General features: G+C 44.3%; 1 protein-coding gene across 1 annotated transcript; it reads right to left on the bottom strand.

Moving 5' to 3' along the window:
* Positions 1-24,213, bottom strand: HAO2 (hydroxyacid oxidase 2). Its single transcript, XM_077807351.1, has 7 exons — positions 24,083-24,213; positions 21,758-21,909; positions 20,942-21,225; positions 16,955-17,170; positions 11,282-11,440; positions 3,964-4,033; positions 1-56 (listed from the first exon to the last, which is right to left on the bottom strand). Exons 1-7 carry the CDS (start codon positions 24,211-24,213, stop codon positions 1-3), a joined length of 1,068 nt encoding a protein of 355 aa, XP_077663477.1.

Genomic DNA, 24,213 nt, shown 5'->3' with positions numbered 1-24,213 from the left:
TTATAGCTTGGAGAACTGAACCAGGTGTCGTCCGATTTCTGAGACATTTTGACAGCCTGAAATAAAATACAGGGTTAAAAATGATGATTGAGAGAAAGAATGGTCTATGATTAAGGCACTGAGCTAAGTCTTGGGAGGTCTGGCTGTGCTATAGACTTCCTGTGTGACCATGAGCAAGCCACTTACTCTGTCTCAGTTCTCCATCTATAAAATGGGGACAATAAAACTCTTGTTTTAGCTTGTAAACTCGCCAGAGTTTTCTATGTGTAGGTACAGCACCTAGCATGTTGAGGATTCTAGACACTAATGTACCATAAATAATAATTACATGCCAAAAACCTACTTTATAAATAATATTAAGTTTGCAAAAATCAAGCACTCAAAAGTTAGGAAATGCCAGAATTAAGACTGACTGCATAATTTAAATTTGGCCCCCTTGGGCACATGCATTATGGTACAGTCTTTAAGTACGTGATCACATACTGTACTATTATTTCCACAGGCAAAAATGCATCACTCAGTGCACAGGATGGATGGTGTAGAGGCAAACACATGCAGGCAAGGAAAGGATGGGCTCATACTTAACACAGTTGAATACTGCCCAGATCTGGATTTTTATCCCTGCCAGCTGGCAAACTTCCGCTATAATGCTGTGCAAATAGACTTAAACGAAAAGTTTTGCAGGTGGCCAATAACTGTGTATCTCTTATTTTCTGTAAGCCTAACTTGAGATACCTGGGGCGTGATTTTCAAACTCCTGAGCATTCCTGACTGTAACTGATGTTAATGAAAGTTAGTGGCTGCTCAATCTTTTTGGCAGTAAGGTTATGTGCTCTGGTGGAATGATCACAGATTTCTAGGCCTTGCCAAAGTTTCAATGTGTTGTCTTTGTTTGTTTCTGTTCTCCCATGTGTAAAGTGGAGGTGATGATATTTTCTTCTCTTACAGGGAAATTAATGCTTTCGAAACATTCCAATACTACGATGGTGAGGGCCACAGAAAAGCCCATGAGGAAATAAATAATTGAGTGTCCAGTCTGGGGTTTGGACGGTGTGCAGTAAACAAGGCCTGGGGCCACACATTGACCAGAAATCACAAAAAAAAGTACTGAGCAGCTGTCTCATTCCCTCAGCATCACCCATGCTGTGCACTGAATGAGACATGGATCCTGTGCAAAAACAGTACAGTCTGTGATGAGACAGTTAAATCTATCAGAATCCATACGCACAAGGGGGCCAAATTAAGGTGGCATGGACATCCTTAATTCTGGCATTTCCTAATGTTCAAGCGCTTGACTTTGCAAACTACATAATTTACTTTGAATGTAACTTCCAGATTGTAAATTCTTTGTTTTTTAAAGGAAAAAGATAAAAATAAATCATATTATATGCAATTGTAACAGCCAACACCATCAGCGCTGCAATATGCACTGCTGCCGCCTGAGCGACGGTACTAGTGAACTACGGTGCATTCCAATTTAGGATGAAACAAAATGTTGAAATATCAGAATTTCCTGCAGGATGGAAATTCCAATTTTTGCTTAGCATTGGTCAGTGGTTTTGCTTGGTTTCAACCCAAACCAGGTGAAAAAGTACCTTCAGCCCACTTTCTCACAGACATTTTGATTCCATTGGTACACAAAACGCAAAGTGTGTGAACCCATGGGAAGCAAAAATGAAAAAGGGTTTTCATGAATCCTAACTGAAACCAGCATGGTTCTAATGCTTTAATCCTGATCCCCAGTCCTCTGATCTAATCTCTATACCCTTGTAGTAAAGTGGTCACAGAATCATAGAAATGGAAGACTGGAAGGGACCTCGAGTAGTCATCAAGCCCAGTCCCCTGCACTGTTGCAGGGCCAAGTAAACCTAGATCATTGCTGACAGGTGTTTCTCCTACTTATTTTTAAAAGCTTCCAATGATGGGGACCACGTCCTCATTCGGAAGCCTGTTCTAGAGCTTAGCTACCCTTAGAGTTAGAAAGTTTTTTCTAATATCTAACCTAAATCTCCCATGCTGCAGATTAAGCCAATCACATCTTGTGCTACCTTCAGTGGTTATGGAGAACATTGATCACTGTCCTCTTTATAACAGCCATTTTCATATTGGAAGACTGTTATTAAGTTCTCCTTCAGTCTTGTCTCAAGACTAAATATGCCCAGTTTTTTTAACCTTTCCTCATTGGTCAGGTTTTCTAAATCTTCTATCATTTTTGTTGCTCTCCTCTGCACTTTTTCCACTTTGTCCAATCTTTTCTAAAGTGTGGTGCCCAGAATTGGACACAGGACTCCAGCTGGGACCACATCAGTGCTGAGTAGAACGGGACAATTATCTCCTGTGTCTTACATACAACACTCCTGTTAATACACCTCAGAATCATATTAGCCCTTTTTGCAGCTGCATTCCCTCATATTCAGTTTGTGAACTGCTATAACCCCCAGATCCTTTTCAGCAGTACGACCATCTTCATAGTTATTCCTCATTTTGTCGTTGTGTATTTGATTTTTCCTTCCTAAGTGAAGTACTTTGCACTTGTCTTTGTTGGATTTTATCATGTTGAATGCAGACCAATTGTCCAATTTGTCATGGTCATTTTGAATTTTAAACCTGTCCTCCAAAGTGCTTGCAATCCCTCCCTGCTTGGTGTCATCTGTAAATTTTATAAGCATATTCTCCTCTCCATTATCCAAGTCATTAATGAAAATACTGAATAGTGCTGGACCTAGAACTGACCCCCGTGAGACTCCACTAGATGTGCCCTCCCAGTTGGACAACAAGCCATTGAAAAGCACTTTTTGCATACATTCTACAGTTGTGCACCCACCTTATAGTAATTTCATCTAGACCATGTTTCCCTGGTTGGCTTATGAGAATTCAGAACCGTGTCAAAAGCCTTGCTAAAATCAAGGTATATCATGCCTAGGGCTTCTCCCCATCCACTAGGCCAGTAACCTTGTCAAAGAAGGAAATTAAGTTGATCTGGCATGACAAATCCATGCTGACTATTCCTTATAACCCTATTATCCTTCAGGTGCTTACATGATAGGGTTAATTGGGTTCCCCAGAGTACTATGGGATGGAGCCAGGCTGTACCCCTGTCTTACTTCCTATTTGACTCAGTGAGAGTTTTTCTACCCACTCTGTTTTGATGCATTCATATAAAGCAACAGGTTCCCAGCCTGAAATTCTGTGAATAGAATGATTTTTGTTGCACAGAACCAAGGGTGGGCAAACTTTTTGTCCCGAGGGTCACATCAGGGTTGTGAAACGGTATGGAGGGCTGGGTAGGGAAGGCTGTGCCTCCCGATATAGCCTTGCCTCCTCCCCCTGACTGCCCCCCTCAGAACATCCAACCCATCCAAGCCCCCCCTGCTCCTTGTCCCCTGACTGCCCCCTCCCGGGACCCCCCACCCCTAACCACCCCCCCGGTACCCCACCTCCTATCAAACCCCCCATGCTCCCTGTCCCCCCCCTGAATCCCAGGACCCCACCCCCTAACCAATCCCCCTCCTCCCTGTATCCTGACTGCCCCCGCCAAACCTCCGCCACATCCAACCACCCCCTGTCCCCGACTGCCCCCTGGGACCTCCTGCCCTCCCCCCATACCCTTACCCTTACCAGACTGTTCAGAGCAGCAGGACAGGCTTATTTGAAAGCCTGAGAGGTGGGCGGGCACAAGCCGCCCTGCCTGCGCGACAGCGTGGCTGTGAAGGACGGGGGACAGCGGGGGAGGGGCTGGGGGCTAGCCTCCCCGGCTGGGAGCTCAGGGGCCAGGCAGGACGGTCCCGCAGGCCGGATGTGGCCCACGGGCCATAGTTTGCCCACCCCTGCACTAAGCAGCCCTTTTACAAACCCCCTCACTTTGATTTGATCCATCTGTTTGCATGTGGCGCCTTTGTGCTCACTCTAAGGTGGCAATACTGCTTCTCATCAATTACTAATCAAATAGCAAAAAAATCTTACCAGTCAGGGCCATTGACAAACGAAATTCATCATGTAAAATCTGCAAAACTTCTCGAAGCCCTTCTTCGCCCTATTCAATCAGAGAAAGCAGTGAAGGTAAGAGGAATGCGGTCACCGAGGCCATGTCTACACTACAAAATTACTCTGACTTTACAGAAGTCGATTTTTGGGAACAGATTGTATAAAGTTGAGTGCATGTGTCCACACTTAAGCACATTAATTCGGCGGTGTGCGTCCACAGTACCGTGGCAAGCGTCGACATTCTGAGCGGTGCACTGTGGGTAGCTATCCCACAGTTCCCGCAGCCCATTGGAATTCTGCGCTGAGCTCCCAATGCCTGATGGGGCCAAAAAATTGTCACGGGTGGTTATGGGTAAATATTGTTAGTCAACCCTCCCTCCCTCCATGAAAGCAACAGCAAACAATCATTTTGCACCCTTTTCCCTGGATTGCCAGAGCAGACGCCATAGCACGGCAAGCATGGAGCTCACCATTCAGCTCACCGCAGCAGTTATGACCATCGTAAACATCTCGCACATTATCGTGCAGTTTATGCACAACCAGCACCCGAAAAACCAGGTGAGGAGGCGACAGCAGCACGGTGACGAGAGTGATGAGGACATGAACACAGATTTCTCTAAAACCGCGATCCCCAGCAATTTGGAGATAATGGTGTTACTGGGGCAGGCTCATGCCGTGGAACGCTGATTCTGGGCACAGGAAACAAGCAGAGAGTGGTGGGACCGCATAGTGTTGCAGGTTTGGGATGATTCTCAGTGGCTCCGAAACTTTCACATGCGTAAGGGCACTTTCATGGAAAGTTTTGTGACTTGCTTTCCCCTGCCCTGAAGCGCAAGAATACCAAGATGAGAGCAGCCCTCATAGTTCACAAACGAGTGGCAATAGCCCTGTGGAAGCTTGCAACGCCAGACAGCTACCGGTCAGTTGGTAATCAATTTGGAGTGGGCAAATCTACTATGGGGGTTACTGTGATGCAAGTAGCCAACGCAATCATTGAGCTGCTGCTATCAAAGGTAGTGACTCTGGGAAATGTGCAGATCATAGTGGATGTGTAAACGTGGGCTTGCCATCGCTGGGCCCGGGTCTCACAGCCGTGCTAACAGGTCCATACTGCAGTGCGCAGACCTTCTGACTCAGGTCTGTGGTTTGAGCTGCGGCCACACGACAAAATGACAGGGCTTGGACCTGAGTCACAGCCGGACTCAGGCTCTGGCCCACCCCTCTGGCAGCATCCTAAGACCCATGTCCCGCGTGCTCGCTGCCCCAGGTCAAACCAATTTGTGTGTGCACAGAAGGGGCGCTTGGGCTCACACCCAAATCACAGCCTGGGCTAAGCTGCAGTGTGGCCATGCCCTGTGTGCATGGTGTCTCTGGGTGTCACCACGCAGGTGGTATCGGAGAGAAGGCTTTGGATTCTTTGACCATGGGATGGTGTTCCAAGAAGGAGTGCTAGGCAGAGACGGGCTCCACCTAATGAAGAGAGGGAAGAGCATCTTCGCGAGCAGACTGGCTAACCTAGTGAGGAGGGCTTTAAACTAGGTTCACCGGGGGAAGGAGACCAAAGCCCTGAGGTAAGTGGGGAAGCGGGATACCGGGAAGAAGCACGAGCAGGAGCGTGTAAGAGGGGAGGGCTCCTGCCTCATACTGAGAATGAGGGGCGATCAGCGGGTTATCTCAAGTGCCTATATACAAATGCACAAAGCCTGGGAAACAAGCAGGGAGAACTGGAGGTCCTGGCAAAGTTAGGGAATTATGATGTGATTGGAATAACAGAGACTTGGTGGGATAACTCGCATGACTGGAGTACTGTCATGGATGGGTATAAACTGTTCAGGAATGACAGGGAGGCCAGAAAAGGTGGGGGAGTTGCACTGTACGTAAAGGAGCAGTATGACTGCTCAGAGCTCAAGTATGAAACTGCAAAAAAACCTGAGAGTCTCTGGATTAAGTTTAGAAGCGTGAGCAACAAGGGTGATGTTGTGGTGGGAGTCTACTATAGGCCACCAGACCAGGGGGATGAGGTGGACGAGCCTTTCTTCCGCCAAATCGCAGAAGCTACTAGATCGCATGCCCTGGTTCTCATGGGTGACTTCAATCATCCTGATATCTGTTGGGAGAACAATACAGCGGTGCACAGACAATCCAGGAAGTTTTTGGAAAGTGTAGAGGACAATTTCCTGGTGCAAGTGCTGGAGGAACCAACTAGGGGTAGAGCTCTTCTTGACCTGCTGCTCACAAACTGGGAAGAATTAGTAGGGGAAGCAAAAGTGGATGGGAACCTGGGAGGCAGTGACCATGAGATGGTCGAGTTCAGGATCCTGACACAAGGAAGAAAGGAAAGCAGCAGAATACAGACCCTGAACTTCAGAAAAGCAGACTTTGACTCCCTCCGGGAACTGATGGGCAGGATCCCCTGGGAGAATAACATGAGGGGGAAAGGAGTCCAGGAGAGCTGGCTGTATTTTAAAGAATCCTTATTGTGGTTACAGGGACAAACCATCCCGATGTGTTGAAAGAATAGTAAATATGGCAGGCAACCAGCTTGGCTTAACAGTGAAATCCTTGCTGATCTTAAACACAAAAAAGAGGCTTACAAGAAGTGGAAGATTGGACAAAAGACCAGGGAAGAGTATAAAGATATTGCTCGGGCATGCAGGGAGTGAAATCAGGAAGGCTAAATCACACCTGGAGTTGCAGCTAGCGAGAGATGTTAAGAGTAACAAGAAGGGTTTCTTCAGGTATGTTGGCAACAAGAAGAAAGCCAAGGAAAGTGTGGGCCCCTTAATGAATGAGGGAGGCAACCTAGTGACAGAGGATGTGGAAAAAGCTAATGTACTCAATGCTTTTTTTGCCTCTGTCTTCACGAACAAGGTCAGCTCCTAGACTACTGCACTGGGCAGCACAGCATGGGGAGGAGGTGACCAGCCCTCTGTGGAGAAAGAAGTGCTTCGGGACTTTTTAGAAAAGCTGGACGAGCACAAGTCCATGGGGCCGGATGTGTTGCATCCGAGAGTCCTAAAGGAATTGGCAGATGTGATTGCAGAGCCATTGGCCATTATCTTTGAAAACTCATGGCGATAGAGGGAGGTCCCGGATGACTGGAAAAAGGCTAATGTAGTGCCCATCTTTAAAAAAGGGAAGAAGGAGGATCCTGGGAACTACAGGCCAGTCAGCCTCACCTCAATCCCTGGAAAAATCATGGAGCAGGTCCTCAAGGAATCAATTCTGAAGCACTTAGAGGAGAGGAAAGTGATCAGGAACAGTCAGCATGGATTCACCAAGGGCAACTCATGCCTGACTAATCTAATTGCCTTCTATGACGAGATAACTGGCTCTGTGGATGAGGGGAAAGCAGTGGACATGTTGTTCCATGACTTTAGCAAAGCTTTTGACACGGTCTCCCACAGTATTCTTGTCAGCAAGTTAAAGAAGTATGGGCTGGATGGATGCACTACAAGGTGGGTAGAAAGTTGGCTAGATTGTCAGGCTCAACGGGTAGTGATCAATGGCTCCATGTCTAGTTGGCAGCCGGTATCTAGCGGAGTGCCCCAAGGGTCGGTCCTGCGGCCAGTTTTGTTCAATATCTTCATTAATGATCTGGAGGATGGTGTGGATTGCACCTTCAGCAAGTTTGCGGATGACACTAAACTGGGAGGAGTGGTAGATATGTTGGAGGGTAGGGATAGGATACAGAGGGACCTAGACAAATTGGAGGATTGGGCCAAAAGAAATCTGATGAGGTTCAACAAGGACAAGTGCAGAGTCCTGCACTTAGGACGGAAGAATCCAATGCACTGCTACAGACTAGGGACCGAATGGCTAGGCAGCAGTTCTGCAGAGAAGGACCTAGGGGTGACAGTGGACAAGAAGCTGGATATCAGTCAACAGTGTGCCCTTGTTGCTAAGAAGGCCAATGGCATTTTGGGGTGTATAAGTAGGGGCATTGCCAGCAGATCGAGGGACGTGATTGTTCCCCTCTATTCGACATTGGTGAGGCCTCATCTGGAGTACTGTGTCCAGTTTTGGGCCCCACACTACAAGAAGGATGTGGAAAAATTGGAGAGAGTCTAGCGAAGGGCAACAAAAATGATTAGGGGTCTGGAACGCATGACTTATGAGGAGAGGCTGAGGGAACTGGGATTGTTTAGTCTATTGAAGAGAAGAATGAGGGGGGATTTGATAGCTGCTTTCAACTACCTGAAACGGGGTTCCAAAGAAGATGGATCTAGACTATTCTCAGTGATAGCAGATGACAGGACAAGGAGTAATGGTCTCAAGTTGCAGTGGGGGAGATTTAGGTTGGATATTAGGAAAAACTTTTTCACTAGGAGGGTGGTGAAACACTGGAATGCGTTACCTAAGGAGGTGGTGGATCCCCTTCCTTAGAAGTTTTTAAGGTCAGGCTTGACAAAGCCGTGGCTGGGATGATTTAGTTGGGGATTGGTCCTGCTCTGGGCAGGGGGTTGGACTAGATGACCTCCAGAGGTCCCTTCCAACCCTGATATTCTATGATTCTATGGATGGCTTTGCTGCAATGGGATTCCCTAACTGTGGTGGGGCTGTACACGGAGCGCATATCCCTGTCTTGGGACCGGACTACCAGGGCAGCCAGTACATAAACCGCAAGGGGTACTTTTCAATGGTGCTGCAAGCACTGGTGGATCACAAGGGACGTTTCACCAACATCAATGTGGAATGGCTGGGAAAGGTTCATGACGCTCGCGTCTTCAGGAACTCTGGTCTGTTTAAATGGCTGAAGGAAGGGATTTACTTCCCAGACCAGAAAATAACTGTTGGGGATGTTGAAATGCCTATAGTTATCATTGGGGACCCAGCCTACCCCTTAATGCCCTGGCTCATGAAGCCGTACACAGGCACCCTGGACAGTAGCAAGGATCTGTTCAACTATAAGCTGAGCAAGTGTAGAACGATGGTAGTGCGTGCATTTGGATATTTAAAGGGTCGCTGGCGCAGTTTACTAACTCACTCAGACCACAGCGAAACCAATATTCCCATTGTTATTGCTGCTTGCTGTGTGCTCCACAATCTCTGTGAGAGTAAGGGGGAGACGTTTATGGCAGGGTGGGAGGATGAAAACCCGCCCCCTTGGTTGCCTCTAAATTCCCTGTAAGCCATCTGCCCTCCTCCCTTCGATCACAGCTTGCTTGCAAAGGAAATAAAGTCACTATCATTTAAAAAACATGTATTCTTTATTAATTGATTATAAAAATAGGGAGATAACTCACAAGGTAGCCTGGGTGGGGTGTGGGAGGAGGGTAGGAGGGAAGAAAAAGGCCACTTTAAAACTTCTTGAATGACAGCCTTCTGTTGCTTGGGCTGTCTACTGGGGTGGAGTGGTTGGGTGCTCAATAAGGTCTTGAGCACTTTACATTTTGGAAGATATAGGTTTTTCAGATAAAAGTTATGGATACTAAAAATAGTGTAGTGTACATTATCTTCTGTAAATGTGGTGCCAACAACTTGAGAATCACATTTCCATTTGAACATTTTGTCCACCTATTTTTTCTATACTGTTCTATATCACCATAACTGAAAGGTATCAGAGAAAATTATTTTTCTCTAATTTCAGTTTTACATTTCACAGTACTTGATGTTAATGTCTCTCTTTCATTGATCGTCATTTACATTTTCTGTCTCATACACTAGAAAATTACATTGAGTGAGATCTTCAGAAGCACTTTAGGGAAGCAAGGCACCCAACACACATTCCCCTTCAGTGGGAGTTGGGTGCCTAACTCCTGAGGCAAATCTGAAAATCCCACCTGTTACTCTTATGTAGTGCCTGGGAGGAGGGCACGGAGCTCACCAACACCCTTTTCCACATCCCTTTAAGAGAGTATTTACTGGCAACAGAAGCAGTGCTCCCAATTCTTGCAAGTTTATCACAAGTCTGCTATTTTTCTGAAAGCCCCAGTAGCTAGAAACACAACACTGTATCACAATCTTAGATTTCATTTAAAGGAAAAAATGTTTCCAGCCCTCATGATTGTGCAAACGTGAACCCAAAAGGTTCAAAAGCCAGAAGACAAATAAAAAGAGCCCAGTTTTTACTAGATTTTTTCAAAATCTCATGATTTAAGCCAGTCTTATGATTTTTGGGGTCTGCTCAATGTTTTTGAATGCTTGAGTTTGATAGTATTGCTGGAGCAGCAAAACTGACACTGGAATAGAAATGGTATCAGGCCTGAGCACATACAGGAAAGATAGTGTAGTTGATCCCGCCCAAAAGACCCTTTTAAACTTCAACACGGTAGCACAAAGCAGTGGTTTTAGAAAAGGTTTCATGACATGCTATACAATGGATACTTTACCAAAAACTTGGATTGTTTGTTACTTAATTTTTAAAAAATGTAAGGTGACCCTGGGTAAATTAAAAAAAATCTAAGTGACTTAGGAACCTAAGTCCTATTTATCAAAGTGACTTAAGCACTTTGTAAAACCCCAATAGGCACCATCTTTCGGTGCCAAAATATTGTACCTTTCAAAATCTAGCACTCACTGTCTCTTTAACATCAAAATGTTTCACAACACTACAATGCCACCAGTTTCAGCAGGTATAAATATTTGGCAAAATGAACCTAAATGTATCTAAATATGGAGCTATTAAACTTTATACTGAATGAGGAGACCTGTCTCTATATCACCAGTACTGCCAACCTCAGGCATTCATATATCATGAGGCAGACTCACCAAAATCATATGATTGGCTTAAAAGTCATGATTTTTTTTATAAATACATTTTAGTTTTTTTCTTTTTCTTTTTTGGTTTTTGAGTCTTTAGATTTTACATTTTCATACCACTCTTCATAGCCATGAGCGCTATAAATGTACTTTAAAAAACCCCTGAAATTCTCAATAATCACAAGACTCCTCACAAGAGTTGGGAAAGTTATGTCACAGAGCAAGGTAACCTACCACCTGGAGAGTTGGAGTCTTTTACTCAGGGTAAACACTACTTATCTGCAACTTCTTCCTTTATCAGTAACTAGAGCTGGTGAAAAAGTTTCCAGAGAAATGTCCATTGACAGAAAATGGCATTTTTGTCAAAACTGGTAATTTTGTGCGAAATATTTGGTTTTGAGTAAATGTTTTGGGTTTCCATTGAAAAAACAAAAGCCTGACATTTTTCAGAGAAACTTTACAATGAAAATTAAAAATATTTCATTTTTGTTTAATTTTTTCAGAGGAAAAAATATCACTGCCAGCTCTGTCAGTAACCCAGTGTTTGTGCATATGAGAATGAGTGCACGTACAAACCCCACGTTTCCTCATTCACCTTGTAGGTCAGACCCCATAAAGCTGGCCTTCCAATGAAGATACATTTTGCTCCGAGTGCCAGTGCCTTTAATACATCACTTCCTGTTCGTATTCCACCATCTAAATAAACTTCAACTCTATCTTGCACTGTGTCTACAATTTCAATCAGAGAATCAATCTGAAAAGAAACAGATACTTTTACATAGAATTCAGCCTTTGATTCTTAGAGAAAGATATAAGAAGAGAAGGGAGGGGGTACAAACATGTAAGACCTTCTATTACTGCTTATGCTCTTTTAAACTGAAATTTAATGATGCACCTCATAATACAAAATGCCATATATGTGTTTCTAAATTGTAGAAAAAAATGCAGTCCTCCAGTCTACTTGCCAAATCGTTTATCCCAGTTTCTAGTGTCATGAACATGTTATGATTACTTGATTTATTTGTTAGTGCTGATTAAAAAAACAAAACAAACACAAAAATAACAAAGCGAATAGTGGGACATTTTTGTTGTTTTCCATTTTTGAAATACTTTTAAATTGCATTTTTGGTCACATGGCATGCAGGTTCTTCCCCCCAAAATTAAAAATGTAAAAAGAAACCATTTTTGAAAATTTCTTGTTTTGAAAATAGAAAATAAATGATAAAAGATAAAAATATTTGTAAAAAAAAATCTGAGGGAGAAAAAAGGGAATTTTTCAGCAAAAACAGGTTTATTTGAAAATTTTCAACTAGTTCCACTATTTAATGAGCTTTGACAGTGTACCCACCATGGCCGAGTACACACAGTAGAATGTGCCATAGAAACACTCGCTGCCCTACTTAAGGTGCAGAACAAAGATGTTGAAGATCTTTAGTTTGTTTTAAATTCTTCCCTTTTCCCTTTTGATGTTGTTGAGGATTTGTACCCCTGAAAGACTCTGGGGAAATTAATTTCAAGTAGGGATTTCAATGATGGTCATTTGCTCCACAAGAATAGAAGGGACTGGTTCTGGCATGAAAGACAGCATGGAAACAGGAGGGAGAGAAGGATACAAAGGGAAGATGCAAGGTGGATGCTTGTACAGAGTGAAGGGAATATGGCTTGAAAGACATGAGAGCAGAGAAATAAGCAGAGTGGAGTTGTGAGGTGCCTTGAAAATGAATTTCTGAAGGATGAAGTTTTGTGAAAGATAAAGGGAAGCCAACGGCGGGATTCAGACAGGGGAATAACGTGATCAGAGGAAGACAATTTTGGCAGCAGCATTCTGAATACAAGAATGGTCATACTGTGTCTGACCAATGGTCCATCTAGCCCAGTATCCTGCCTTCCAACAGTGGCCGGTGCCAGATGCTCCTAAGGGAATGAACAGAACAGGGCAATTACAGAGAGATCCATTCCCTACATCCAGTCCCAGCTTCTGGCAGTCAGAGGTCCAGGGACACCCAGAGCATGGGGTTGCAGACTCTGAACGTCTTGGGTAATAACTATTGGTGGACCTAGCCTCCATGAACTTATCTCACGCTTTTTTAATACAATTATACTTTTGGCTCTCACAACATCTCATGGCAATAAATTCCAAAGATTGACTGTGCAGAAGTATTATGTTTGTTTTAAACCTGCTACCTATTAATTTCATTGGATGACCTCTGGTTCTTGTATTATGTGAAGGAGTAAATAATAGTTCCTTATTCACTTTCTCCCCACCAGGTATCATTTTATAGACTTCTATCATATCTCTCCATAATTGTCTCTTTTCTAAGATGAAGAGTCCCAGCCTTTTAAATCTCTCCTTGTATGGAAGCTGTTCCACGCCCCTCATAATTTTTATTGCCCTTCTCTGCATCTTTCCGAATTCTAATATATTTTTTGAGATAGGGCGACAAGAACTGCAGGCAGTACTCAAGGTGTGGATTCATATAGTGTGGTATTATGATATTTTCTGTCTTAATGTCTATATCTTTCTTCATGGTTCCTAACATTCTGTTAGCTTATTTGACTCCCGCGGCACACTGAACAGATGATTTCCGAGAACTATCCATGATGACTCCAAGATCTCTTTCTTGAGTAGTACGGGTAATTTAGACCACATCATTTTGTATGTATAGTTCGGATTATGTTTTCCAGCGTTCATTACTTTGCATTTATCAATCTTGAAATTCATTTGCCATTTTGTTGCCCTGTCACCCAGTTTTGTGAAATCCCTCTGTAACTCTTCACAGTCAGTTTTGGACTTAACTATCTTGAGTAAGTTTGTATCCTCTGCAAACTTTGCCACCTGTTTACCCATTTTTCCAGATCGTTTATGAATATGTTGAACAGCACTGTTTTCAGGACAGATCCTTGGGGTTGGGGTGGGGGGAATGGGACACTTTTATTTACCTCTCTCCACTGTGAAATCTGACCATTTGTTCCCACCTATTGTTTCTATCTTTTAACCAGTTGAGAGGACCCATGACTGCTTACTTTGCTTAGGAGCCTTTGGTGAGGGAGCACATCAAAGGCTTTCTGAAAGTGTAACTACTCTATATCCACTAGATCAGCCTTATCCACATGCTTGTTGACCCCTTCAAAGAATTCTAATAGATTGGGGAGGCATGATTTCCCTTTACAAAAGCCGTGTTGACTCTTCCCCAACATATTGTGCTTGTCTATCTGTCTGATAATTCGGTTCTTCACTATAGTTTCAACTAATCTGCCTGTGCTGAAATTAAGCTTACCGGCCTGTAATTGCCAGGATCACCTCTGGAGACTTTTTAAAAGATCGGCATTGCATTTGATATCCTCCAGTCATCTGGTACAGAAGCTGATTTAAGTGCTAGGTTGCATACCAGAGTTAGTAGTTCTGCAATTTCTTATTTCAGTTCTTTCAGAACTCTTGGGTGAATACCATCTGGTCCTGATAACTTATTACTTTTTAATTTATCAATTTTGCTCCAAAATCTCCTCTATTAACATCTCAGCCAGGGACAGTTCCTCAGATTTGTCACCTAAAAAGAATGGTTTGGATATGGGAATCTCCCCCATATCCTCTGCAGTGAAGATTGATGCAAATAATGCAATTAGCTTCTCTGCAACAGCCTTGTCTATCTTGAGTGGTCCTTTAGCACATCCATTGTCCACTGACTCCACTGATTGTTTGACAGTCTTCCTGCTTCTGATGTACTTAAACTGTTGTTGCTGTTAGTTTTTGTGTCTTTTGCAAAGAGCTCTTCAAATTCTTTTTTGGCCTGCCTAATTGTACTTTTACACTTGACGTGCCAGAGTTTATGTTCCTTTCTATTTTGCTCAGTAAGATTTCACTTCCAATTCTTAATGGATGTCTTATTCTCGCTAGACTCCTCTTTTACTCTGTTGTTTAGCCATGGGTGGCATTTTTTGGTCCTCTTGCTGTTTTTTTTAATTTGGGGTATACATATAGTGTGAGCCTCTATTTTGGTGTTTTTAAAAAGTATCCATGCAGCTTGCAGTTATTTCACACTTGTGACTGTTCCTTTTAATTTCCATTTAACTAACTTCCTCCTTTTTTTGTAGTTCCCCTTTTTGAAGTTAAATGCTACTGGGGTGGGTTTCTTTGGTATTTTTCTCCCTACGAAGATGTTAAAGTTAACCACATTATGGTTGCTGTTACCAGTGGTTCAGCTATATTCACATCTCGGACCAGATCCTATGCACCACTCAGGAATAAATCAAGAATTGCCTCTCCCCTTGTGAGTTCCAGGACTAGCTGTTCCAAGAAGCAGTTATTAACTGTATCTAGAAATTTTATCTCTGCATCTCATTCTGAGGTGACATGTACCCAGTCAACAGGGAGAGAGTTGAAATCCCCCATTATTATTGGGTTTTCTGTTTCTGTAGCCTCTCTAATCTCCTTGAGCATTTCACGATCACCATCACCATCCTGGTTGGGTGGTTGGTAGTCTATTCCTACTTCTATACTCATTATTCAAGCACAGAATTTCTATCCATAGAAATTTTGGAGGGAGGGCCAATAAGAGGGGGTTGAAGAAGTTTGGGCAAAAATTGATAACAAAGGCATGTTTTTTTTCCCCCCAATCACCTTGGCTACTGTCTCAATCTTATCTTTAGAAGGCACTTGTCTGTTGACCTCTCAGTTTCCCTTCTCTGGTCTCCTTATGTATTGTAATTATAATAGTTACAGTTACATTTGCTAGAGTAATCTTTTCAGTTGCTTATAATTTTGTCAAAGTTTCAGCCTGAAGTTTTCTAAGTTTGATATCTGCTGGTTCATTGGGGCAGCAGAAGGCGTGACAGACCTTGCCTGGAGCCATAGCAGTGGTTGGAAGTATAGTAGAACAGAGCTTCTCATAGCTTTGTTTCTTTTGGCTGTTTGCCCTTTGGATATTCATGTCCTATGGGTGCCCCCTTGGAACAGAGGGGACCCAGACGGTGCTGAATTCGGAAGAGTCCCCACATGCTCCACGACCCCTTCCCTGAGGAGGGGGCTCAGTTGCTAGGGCAGAGGGGCAGGGGCCTGTGGAGAAGGAGTGCATGGATCCCATGGGTTCAACTCTGGGTGTGGGGTCCTTAGTTGGGAACAGCTTCTCAGCCCCACAGTGTGTTGGGGAGGCCAGGGCTGCTGGACAAGGGGAATCCATCACCTGGCCCTTCAAAGAGCAGCCAGAGCCAGGCTCTGGGACAGCCCCATTCCTAGCCCCCATCTCCCCAGCAGAGCACCCAGCCTTGGGTTGGCATCAGAATTTCCCTGCCTCCCCAGCAGCCCCCAAGCAGTGCTATCACCTCCCTCCCTTCTTCCTACCCAGACCCTGCTCTCTATCCAGGGCAACTCCCCCTTTCTGGCCTGTCTCCCTGTAGCAGAGTCCCCATCTCCCATACCCAGACCCCCGTTCTCCTAGCAGAATCTTCCTCTCACCAGTTCCCCCATCTCCTGTGTTCAGTCTCTGCAGCAAACAGCCTCAAAGCTAGGGGTGCTCAGGCTGCCCCGGAAGAGGCTAAGTTGGTTCTCAGCCAGGCAGATGCTATCTGGTGAGAGCTCCTGAGGAGCACATGGCAGTGGGGGCAGCCCAATGTCTCCAGGCAGCGGGACGGCAGCAGAGCGCTGGACATGCTGGGTAATGGGAACTGGGAAGCCTGGAGTGTAGGGATCTTGGGACCAGCCTCATCCTTGTCATTGCATCAAAGTAGTGTTTTCATGGAATTCCCTGGATTATTGTGTCGTATTTTGTAAAGCAAATGACAGAAAAGTCAGTAAAAATAGTAAAGTGAATAAGTCACATAAAACACAGATGTGATAATATGCAAAAATAACATGGATAAAAGAAACAGAAAAAAGATGGGAAGAAACATGGGTGGATGCAAACATTCAAACACCCAGTGATTAATTTGCAGAGCTGGATATCAGGGAGATTTTTGCTACATAAATTATCTTTACTCTGGGGTTTAAGGGACTATAAATTTCCATTCCATTAAAATCTAATGCTGCAAATATTTGCAGGCAGTTCCCACTAAATTCAATGGGTCTGTGTCTCAGCAGAATTAGGTGCTGAGACCGTATTGTACCCTCATCTCTATATTTTCTGCTCTTTACTTCATCTTTGCTACAGTACACACAGGCATGCAAATGTATGTGCAGGTATACCACAGCTATGTATATGAATGTAAACACACAGTTACCTATGTCAGGACACACGTGCATATCTATGACAACAGATTACAGCTTTTCACTTACAGTGGCAGGTCCTCCATCCAGCTGCCTTCCACCATGGTTGGAGACAATAATCCCCTGAACTCCATGTCTCATTGCCAGATCTGCATCTTCCTTTGTCAAAATTCCCTTGACAATGATAGGCAAGCGAGTCAGGCTCTGCAGCCAATAGATGTCATTCCAGTTTATAGAAGGGTCTATGGAGTTAGGCGGGAGGCCATACTCAGAACAACTCTCTTCCTGAAGCCATGGAGTAGAAGGAAATTACATTACAGGTTTATAATAAATAAATAAATATAATATAATATATTATTATATAAATAAAAATAAAAATAAAATAAAATCCCTCGAACTCTTTCCCTACCACAGAAGACATTAATAGACTTCATAACAGTTCCATCAACTGGCTTTGTAAAGGGTATGTCTCTGGAGGACAACAATTATTACGGGGAATGGATATGGAAAGAAGAGTCTCCGAGGGATGTAGGCTGAGATGTCAAAGCCAAGGTATTGGAAGGCAGGAGTGCAAACGAGGACATTGCAGAGCAGAAACAGGAGGGGAGATGCCCTTGATACAGCAGTTGTCAAAATGTTTTTTTTTCCTGCAAATAAGATCATTGGGCTTCTTTAGACAGCAACATAAACTGTCTGGTGTGATGGAGGCCAAGGCAGGTCTCCTTTCCATTCACTCTATTTTAAAACAAGATGAGAAAGCAGCAGATACAAAAGGGAAGGCTACCCATACCCATACAGCTCTGATTTATGCAACTTGCCTATTTGCTACATATCATCCATCCTGCCATTAACCTTAAAGGTACTCTCAGTTACACTGGTTTAGACTGAGAGTAAGTGCATGGACTGTAATGCATACTCAGGAATTACGCTGTGGTAAGTACAGAAACAACTGGGCCACAAACCAGTCCCAGATCCACAGAACATTTCTCACTCATTCTGTACCTTGCCTTATTCGGTGTGTGCCACTCAGACCCGCAGAAAGAGTAGCATGTAAACGAAGACGGTATCACAATACATTCACATAACCAACTGTCACTTTGGCATTTCCTGATTTATGAGTGCTTTTAGTGCCATTTTCTTGATGGAATTACTAGTTTATTAAAAATGAAACAATAGGGGGGAAAAGAAAGAACTTGGATGTGGCTAGCCCACCATAGATTGCACTATCCCATTCTAGATGAACACTGAAGGAGGCAAGGACTCCTGCAGAATCATGCCTCACTCAGTTCTCACATTGTGCTTTCAATGAGGCACTATTTTGAATCCTGGCTTAACATAAGAACAGCCATACTGGGTCAGATCAAAGGTCCATCTAGCCCAGTATCCTGTCTTACGACAGTGGCCAGTGCCAGGTGCTTCAGGGGAAAAGAACAGAACAGGTAATCATCAAGTGATCCATCCCCTGTCGCCCATTCCCAGCTTCTGGCAAACAGATGCTAGGGACACCATCCCTGCCCATCCTGGCTAATAGCATTGATGGACCTATCCTCCATGAATTTATCTAGTTCTTTTTTGAACCCTGATATAGTCTTGGCCTTCACAACATACTCTGGCAAGGAGTGCCACAGGTTGACTGTGTGTTGTGTGAAAAAATACTTCCTTTTGTTTGTTTTAAATCTGCTGCCTATTAATTTCATTTGATGACCCCTTGTTCTAGTGTTATGAGAAGGAGTAAATAACACTTTCTTATTTACTTTCTCCACACCAGTCATGATTTTATAGATCTCTATCATATCCCCCTTAGTCATCTTTTTTCTAAGCTGAAAAGTCCCAGTCTTGTTAATCTCTCCTTATATGGCAGATGCTCCATACCTCTAATCATTTTTGTTGACCTTTTCTGAACCTTTCCCCCCTTCCAATATATCTTCTTTGAGATGAGGTGACACCTGCACACAATATTCAAGATGTGGGCGTACCATGGATTTATATAGAGGCAATGTGATACTTTCTGTCTTATTATCTATCCCTTTCTTAATGATTCCCAACATTCTGTTTGCCTTTTTGCCTGCCGCTGCTCATTGAGCGGATGTTTTCAGAGAACTACCCACAATGACTCCAAGATCTCCTTCTTGAATGGTAACAGCTAATTTAGACCCCATCATTTTATATGTATAGTTAGGATTATGTTTTCCAGTGTGCATTACTTTGCATTTATCAGCATTGAATTTCATCTGCCATTTTGTTGCCCAGCCACCTAGTTTTGAGAGATCCTTTTGTAGCTCTTTGCAGTCTGCCTGGGACTTAACTATCTTGAGTACTTTTGTATCACCTGCAAATTTTGCACTCACTGTTTACCCTATTTCCAGATTGTTTATGAATATGTTAAATAGGACTGGGCCCAGTACAGACCCCTGGGGGACACCACTATTTACCTCTCTCCATTCTGAAAACTGACCATTATTCCTACCCTTTGTTTCCTATCGTTTAACCAGTTACCAGTCCATGAGAGAACCTTCCCCCCCTTATCCCATGACTGCTTGCTGATGCAGAGCCTGAAAAAGTGAATGGAATTAAGCCAAGCTACTTTGAAGCATAGGCGCCGACTCTGAAGGTGCTCCGGGGCTGGCGCACCCATGGAAAAAAATAGTGGGTGCTCAGCACCTACTGATAGCCCCGGGGGTCAGTGCCTCCTCCTCCACCCCAGCACCTCCTGCCTGCCAGCAGCCCTGCCGAGCAGCTCCTCCCCTTCCCTCCTAGTGCCTCCCACCCACCCCAGATCATCTGGAAGAGGTGAGGCGGGGGTGGGGGCCTAGGTGAAGGGTGGAGTGGGGGTGGGGCCTGTGGCGGAACAGGGGTCGAGCACCCCCTGGCAACTTGTAAGTCGGTGCCTATGCTTTGAAGCCCTGCCTCAGTCAATATACATGAGCACCCTGAATTAGAAAAGGGAAACCAGATTCTTATCTGTTGTAAATCAATGTAGCTCAATTAAAACCAATGGAGTGCCACAGATTTACAGCAGCCGATAACCTGGCCTGGTGTTTCAAAACCTTTTAGTGAAATCTCCACACACACAATTTTGTTAGATCTGCAATAGAAAATAGGGGGAGCACTATTAAAATATTCTTGTGCATATACAGAGTATGATTTTAAACATTTGGTCAAATCAAAACAGATTGTCATCCAACCATTTGAAAGGAAAATGTCTGACCAGAGGACTTTGTGCCGAACAGTTGTCAATCTTTTCCTGCAAAGGCACCCGAGCTGTTGAACAAAGTGACTTCAGGGGCATTAGATGGATTTAGAGCTCACCTCCCATTCAGTTGTGACTGCTATAACCATCAGCGGAGCTCTGAGAGTGAGGCCAGGCTTTAGAGGAACCCAAGCTCCATCAGAATTTAGAGCAGGCATAGATGAATAAAAGGCGGTGAGCACTGGCTAGTACAGCTGAGGTCTTAGGGCTTGTCTATACACAAAAACTGTACCACTTTAACTATATTAATATAATTAAAGCAGTGTGACATGCCCCCTCACCACTGCCACCAGCATGGGTGCGGTTATATTGGTATAAAGGTGCATCTACTAACAAAGCTATTCCCATATGAAAAGGGGAATAACTATACTAGTATGAGTCACCATTATACTGGTATAACTGCATTCACACTAGTAACAACATCACATCCCCTCACTGAAGTATTTATAACAGTAACTCTTTTAAGCATAGACCAGGCCTGAGTTTGGCAAATGGTAACATGTATCCAAAAAGGCTAAGAACTATTTTTGTAGTCCAGTGGCAAAGGTGATATTTTGTGTGTGTGTGTGTGAGGGAGACATATGTATTCACAAGCCCTCCCATCCCCCCAGATATGTTGCTTGGCTTGTACTGAGCATGCTCACATGGACTGAGCATGCTCAGTAACACTGCTGAAGCCGGCTGCCCTCACTCTGCCTCCTCCCCCACTATCGGCAGGCAGGGGTTGCCTCTGGCCAGTGAGGCTCCCATCTGCTTGCTCTCTCTCGCTCTCTCTCTCTCTCACACACACAAATCATTTCCCAAACCTCAAAAACTCCTTCAAAGTTCTTCACTGTCATGTGCGGTGGGAGCTGGAAGTTGTTGCGGATGTCGTCTCGTCTCTTCCCAAGGTAGGGAAGATCGGCAGTGAGCACCAGGCCTTGAAAACCCGCGGCCTCTGCACGTCGGATCAGTCCCTCTGAGAGTGCCCTGTTGCGATGAATGTACAGCTGGAACCATCGGAAGCCATTGGGTGCGGCTGCAGCAATCTCCTCCACAGTGCAGGTGGAGTATGTGCTGGTGATGTAACAGGTGTTCATGGCTTCAGCTGCTGCAGGAGATATTTAAAAAAGCCTCAGTACGAGGTGCTGAAGCTTCCTCACCAATTCTGCCTGGGTACAATGGTAATGCCAGCTAATAACCCCCAATACAAGATCTTTCATCCATATTTTATAAAGTATGTACGGACTGTACAGGCTGAATGCTGTATGTCACCCCCCTCCAATCCTGGGGCCAAAAAGGGGCCAGTCTGGTCCCAGGCACAAGTAGGAATAGCTTCAGGGCTTCTTTAAGTTACAGCAGCCCCCAAGAGGCTGTTCTGCTAGCTGGGGATAACTACAGTGCTGCAGCACTGTGACTGTATGTGGTTTTCCAGCTGCTTTGTGCCTCCAGAGCATCACAAGGGAGAGAGGAGTAGGTCAGGAAAAGAATCTGGCTCTAAAACATGGCACTTCAGTGTCATTCTTACAGATTGGCTTTTCAGGGGGTTGGCCACACATTAAAATGCCATCAGAGTTGCTCACAGTTTCTAACAGGTTTTTAATATGTCCTCTTTTGTTTTACAGAATGAAATCACAGGGTACCTCTTGCTGTGCTCTTCTCTCCATCGGACCAAGCCAGCCGGTGGAAACCGGTGGGAGCAATCCCTACAGGGAAGCTGATTTCAGTCCCTAGAAGAATAGTCCTAGTGTCTATCACAGACATATCCCGCAACATGCGTGGCCGGAAGCGGATTCTGCAAGAAGACAAAGATGACATGCCAGTCAACAAGGTAGCAGCCCGTTGGTTTTAATGCTTGCGATTTTCCCTGATCAATGGATCTTCATTTACATGTTATCACACAGTAGTCTGACCCAATCAGGAAAAGCCAGGGGCCATTGCCTGTTGAGAACTCCACCCCCTCATTGGTACTTACTTTCACCCCCAACATGACTCTCCTCACAGTCATTGCCACCTACCTGTAAACCCCATACCATCTGCTCTTGAACTATCTGCCATCATTCTCTGTACCACTGTAACCTAAGAGCACCTCAATGCCAGAGGGCAAGAAGCACCCTGATATATGGTAGACAGTTTCCACTGGTGTCACCAATTCAGTGTACCCCAATTCATTAAGGTAATAAACCATAGCTGATATGTGTCATGTAAGATACCAATAGAAAACTAGTAACAACACACTGATCATTAATATCCTTGTGCGGTGTATATACAGTAAACACCCCAAGGGACTATACAAATGTGGAGGAAATGTGAGATTAAAATGTGTTTACCAGATAAATCTGCGGAGTGAGTAAACAGGTTTCTCCCAGACAAAGGACAAGCCAACCCTCCAGTGAGGTGTTGTCAGAATCAATTGGCTATCACATGTCTAGTGGCCATTCATTTGCATTGGATGGGGAAGGAACAGATCAATTTGCATTATAGTGAACACTAGTGGGGGAAGACCCCAGCATGGAACTTCCTTCATCACCAGACTCCATAGCTCCTTCCTCACAGCTTTAATGAACTTTATTTTGAGGGGTAACCTTCAGCTGAATCCCTTTCAAAGGAAAAAAAGATATAAAACGTGGGGCAAAGAACTTTCACCTAAGACGACAAAGGAACTGAGCACTTCAGACTTTTTGGGAGATTCTGACCAAAGGAGGTGGTCGGCCATCTTGCTGGAAGACAGGGGTCCTGGAACAATTTTTATAGTGAGCCACTGAACCAAACTGTAAACCCTGTATATAATGGAAACACTTCAAGCCAGGGGGTGCTGCTGCACCTCCCTGCACCCCTAGTTCCAGCACCTATGCTGGAAGGAAGTCTGGTAAGAATCTTACTTTGAACCAAGACCACAGTTTTGTTAACTAGAAAGTGTATTTTTATTTTTGTTTGTTTTTAACCCTTTCTAACTTAATTCTTTCAACTTGGTATCACTTAAAATCTCTCCCCTTTGGTCAATACATTTGTTTTACTTTTAAACCAAACCATCCCAGTGCTGTGTGTGCATTGAAGTGATTAACTCCAGTTAAAGTGATACACTGTGTGTTTTGTCTGTTTAGAGGAACAAACAAATCTTATTCCTCTGAATGGTCCAGGAAAGGTCTGCACATTGCAGAGCACATGGTTTCAGGAAAATTTGGGATGGGGTGGATGCTGGGGTCAAATTACCAGGCGCAACCAAAGCTGGTGGAAACCAGGGAGTGACTGTGTTGCTGCAGAAGGCAAACTGCTGCTGTATCAGGGTTGCACAGCAAACAGACAGAGGGCATGCTTGTTGCTAACTGTGAGCATCCCAGACAGAGAGCTTCAGCAACAGAGCATTTAAAGCACTCAGAGTTACAGGGAAAGTGGTGATACCACCCCTCACTGGTCTGAATAGCATCCCTGAACATGAAAACCACCCACTCAAATGATCCTTGCTCCGTCATTTGCCTTCCATGTATCCCATGGCATACAAATCTGCACTTTTGCTACTTGCTGTCGGATTCCATCTCTCTTCCCTTACATCAAAAACCTTCAGATTGCTATACCCATATCATCAGCCTGAACACTGCCCATTCTCACTATCCATGCAATTTTCCCCCAAGTCTCAGCCCCCTGTGCTACATACTCCATCCTCATACTCCCAATGCCCCACACTCTATGGCCACTCCCACCCTTTACCCTCTCACCTACACAACATGCCACTTGCTTTCACTCCCTTGCTGCCCATTCCCACCCTCAAGTCCACTGTGCTCCATGCTACCTACCTTCATCTGCTGGGTAACACCAGAGGCTACATTGTAAGTAACTCAGGTGCATTTTGCTGTGGTCATTTATATAAGGGATAGGTGTTGAGAGTATTAGACACTTGAGAACACCAGGAACTTGCATCCCAACATAGCTTAAAAGATTTTTGCCCACAAAAGAAGAGCTCTCTGTACCTTTTATATGCCAGGAGGTTGTCATCTCGGGTGCAACACTCATCAGCTCCACCTGCAAAAAATTCCCAAGTGGTCTTGGGCAGATGCTTCTTAGCATAAGCTTCAAAGTCTGACAAACATATCATGGGCAT

The sequence above is a fragment of the Eretmochelys imbricata genome, chromosome 1 (genome assembly GCF_965152235.1).
Source record: "Eretmochelys imbricata isolate rEreImb1 chromosome 1, rEreImb1.hap1, whole genome shotgun sequence".
NCBI classification, from domain to species: domain Eukaryota; kingdom Metazoa; phylum Chordata; order Testudines; family Cheloniidae; genus Eretmochelys; species Eretmochelys imbricata.
Note: the sequence above shows the minus strand (reverse complement) of the source record. Positions and strands in the feature narration are given on the sequence as shown.